The sequence below is a fragment of the Poecilia latipinna genome, unplaced genomic scaffold (assembly GCF_001443285.1).
Source record: "Poecilia latipinna isolate Pla-1442-1.1 unplaced genomic scaffold, P_latipinna-1.0 Scaffold243, whole genome shotgun sequence".
Classification (NCBI taxonomy): domain Eukaryota; kingdom Metazoa; phylum Chordata; class Actinopteri; order Cyprinodontiformes; family Poeciliidae; genus Poecilia; species Poecilia latipinna.
In genome coordinates, this window is record NW_015112859.1 from 329,247 (window position 1) to 330,716 (window position 1,470).

A 1,470-nucleotide genomic window follows, 5' to 3' on the forward strand; every position below is an offset into this window, starting at 1 on the left:
AACGGGCTGGGCGTGGCTGGGGTTGCTAGGTAACGGGCTGGGCGTGGCTGGGGTTGCTAGGTAACGGGCTGGGCGTGGCTGGGGTTGCTAGGTAACGGGCAGAGTTCCACTGGGGTCACTAGGTGAAGGTTAGTGCCTGTTGATTTGTGACTTTACATTTCAATTTTCCAGATTCAATAAAAATGTCAACTTATTGTCAGAATACAACCAGGCGTTTGTTTTTTAAACACTTTGGTTGTTTTTAGAAGCAGTAGAGACTCAGATGGAAATATAAAAATGTCCAAAATGTGAATTTGGCACATTACGTCGCCTTTAAATCAGAAGTTTTGTGTAGATTTTAGTTCATGTTCATCTCGAATACCAACACATTCTTTTGTTTGGGAATACATTCAAGTTAAAGTTGATGTCATTACACAGTTAGTATTAATGTTTCCTATCTGCGACTCTTTAAGGTGGCAGTTCGCCTGCGAGGGCGCAGACATCGGCTTTGGGGTGTTTCTAAAAACGAGAAAGGGTGAGTGGAAGAAAGCGTCTGAAATGCAGGAAGTGATTCCCAGCCAGCGGTACAACGCTCACCTGGTTCCTGAGGACGGGTCGCTGACCTGTGAGCTTCCAGGAGTCTGTGAGTCGTCCGACTGTTTACCCAATATCCCCACAAATCACGAACTTCCCCTTTAAAAGGCTCCACTTCCTGTTGAACAGATGTGCTGAGGTTTGACAACACGTACAGCATCTTCCAGGCCAAACGGGTCAGCTACACGGTGGAGATTCTGCTGCCGGACCAGCTCCAGTCCAAGCAGGAAGCCCAGCCCAACGGGACCAGCAACCAAGACGCACAGACTCGGCTCTGAAGATGAGTTCAGGATGGATTAAACGATGAAACAAGCACAGCCTGATGTACTTGATGTAAATAGAACCATGCTGCTCTCGCGGTTTTAGCTAGAAGTCCAGTTTAACGCTACGGCTCGGTACTTAACTCTGTTTCAAATGTTTTGTTCAACCAAAAATTAAAAATGACCTCAAGTTATCAGGTTTTTTTCTCCCTCCATTATTTAAAAAAAAAGGCAAAAATGAATCATTAAGTCTGACTATGAGGAGTAACAGTGGGCAATAAATATACAGATAGGTTTTGATTTAAAGTCAGAAATTTATCTTTTTTAAATCAAATTTGAAGTAATAGTGTTCCACAAGCCATTTGTCAAAACGTTCCAGTTGGAAGGATTACATTTTAAAGTGAATTTATTTCATATGTCGGCAATAGAAAGAAAAAAATAAAATAAAATGACAGGAATAAAGTCATAAACTTTATTCAGATAATACTGCAACTTTATTCTTATTATGACTTCTATTTTTATTTTCTTAACGCGAGTCTATTTCTGTGTATTCATTTCAAGAATGCTAATAAATAAAGTTTTCCTTTTTAATGTTTATATTTACAGCCGTGTGACAGCAGACTTGGTAACATTTATT

General features: G+C 40.6%; 1 protein-coding gene across 1 annotated transcript in view; it reads left to right on the plus strand.

Moving 5' to 3' along the window:
- Positions 1 to 1,108, plus strand: part of LOC106947486 (SEC14-like protein 2) — a 25,467-nt gene extending 24,359 nt beyond the window's left edge. The window contains exons 11-12 of the mRNA XM_015032515.1: positions 453 to 622; positions 703 to 1,108. Of these exons, the coding sequence (XP_014888001.1) occupies positions 453 to 622; positions 703 to 851 (319 nt within the window). The 3' untranslated portion in view covers positions 852 to 1,108. The remainder of the gene's footprint in view (positions 1 to 452; positions 623 to 702) is intronic.
- Positions 1,109 to 1,470: the final 362 nt, after the last annotated feature.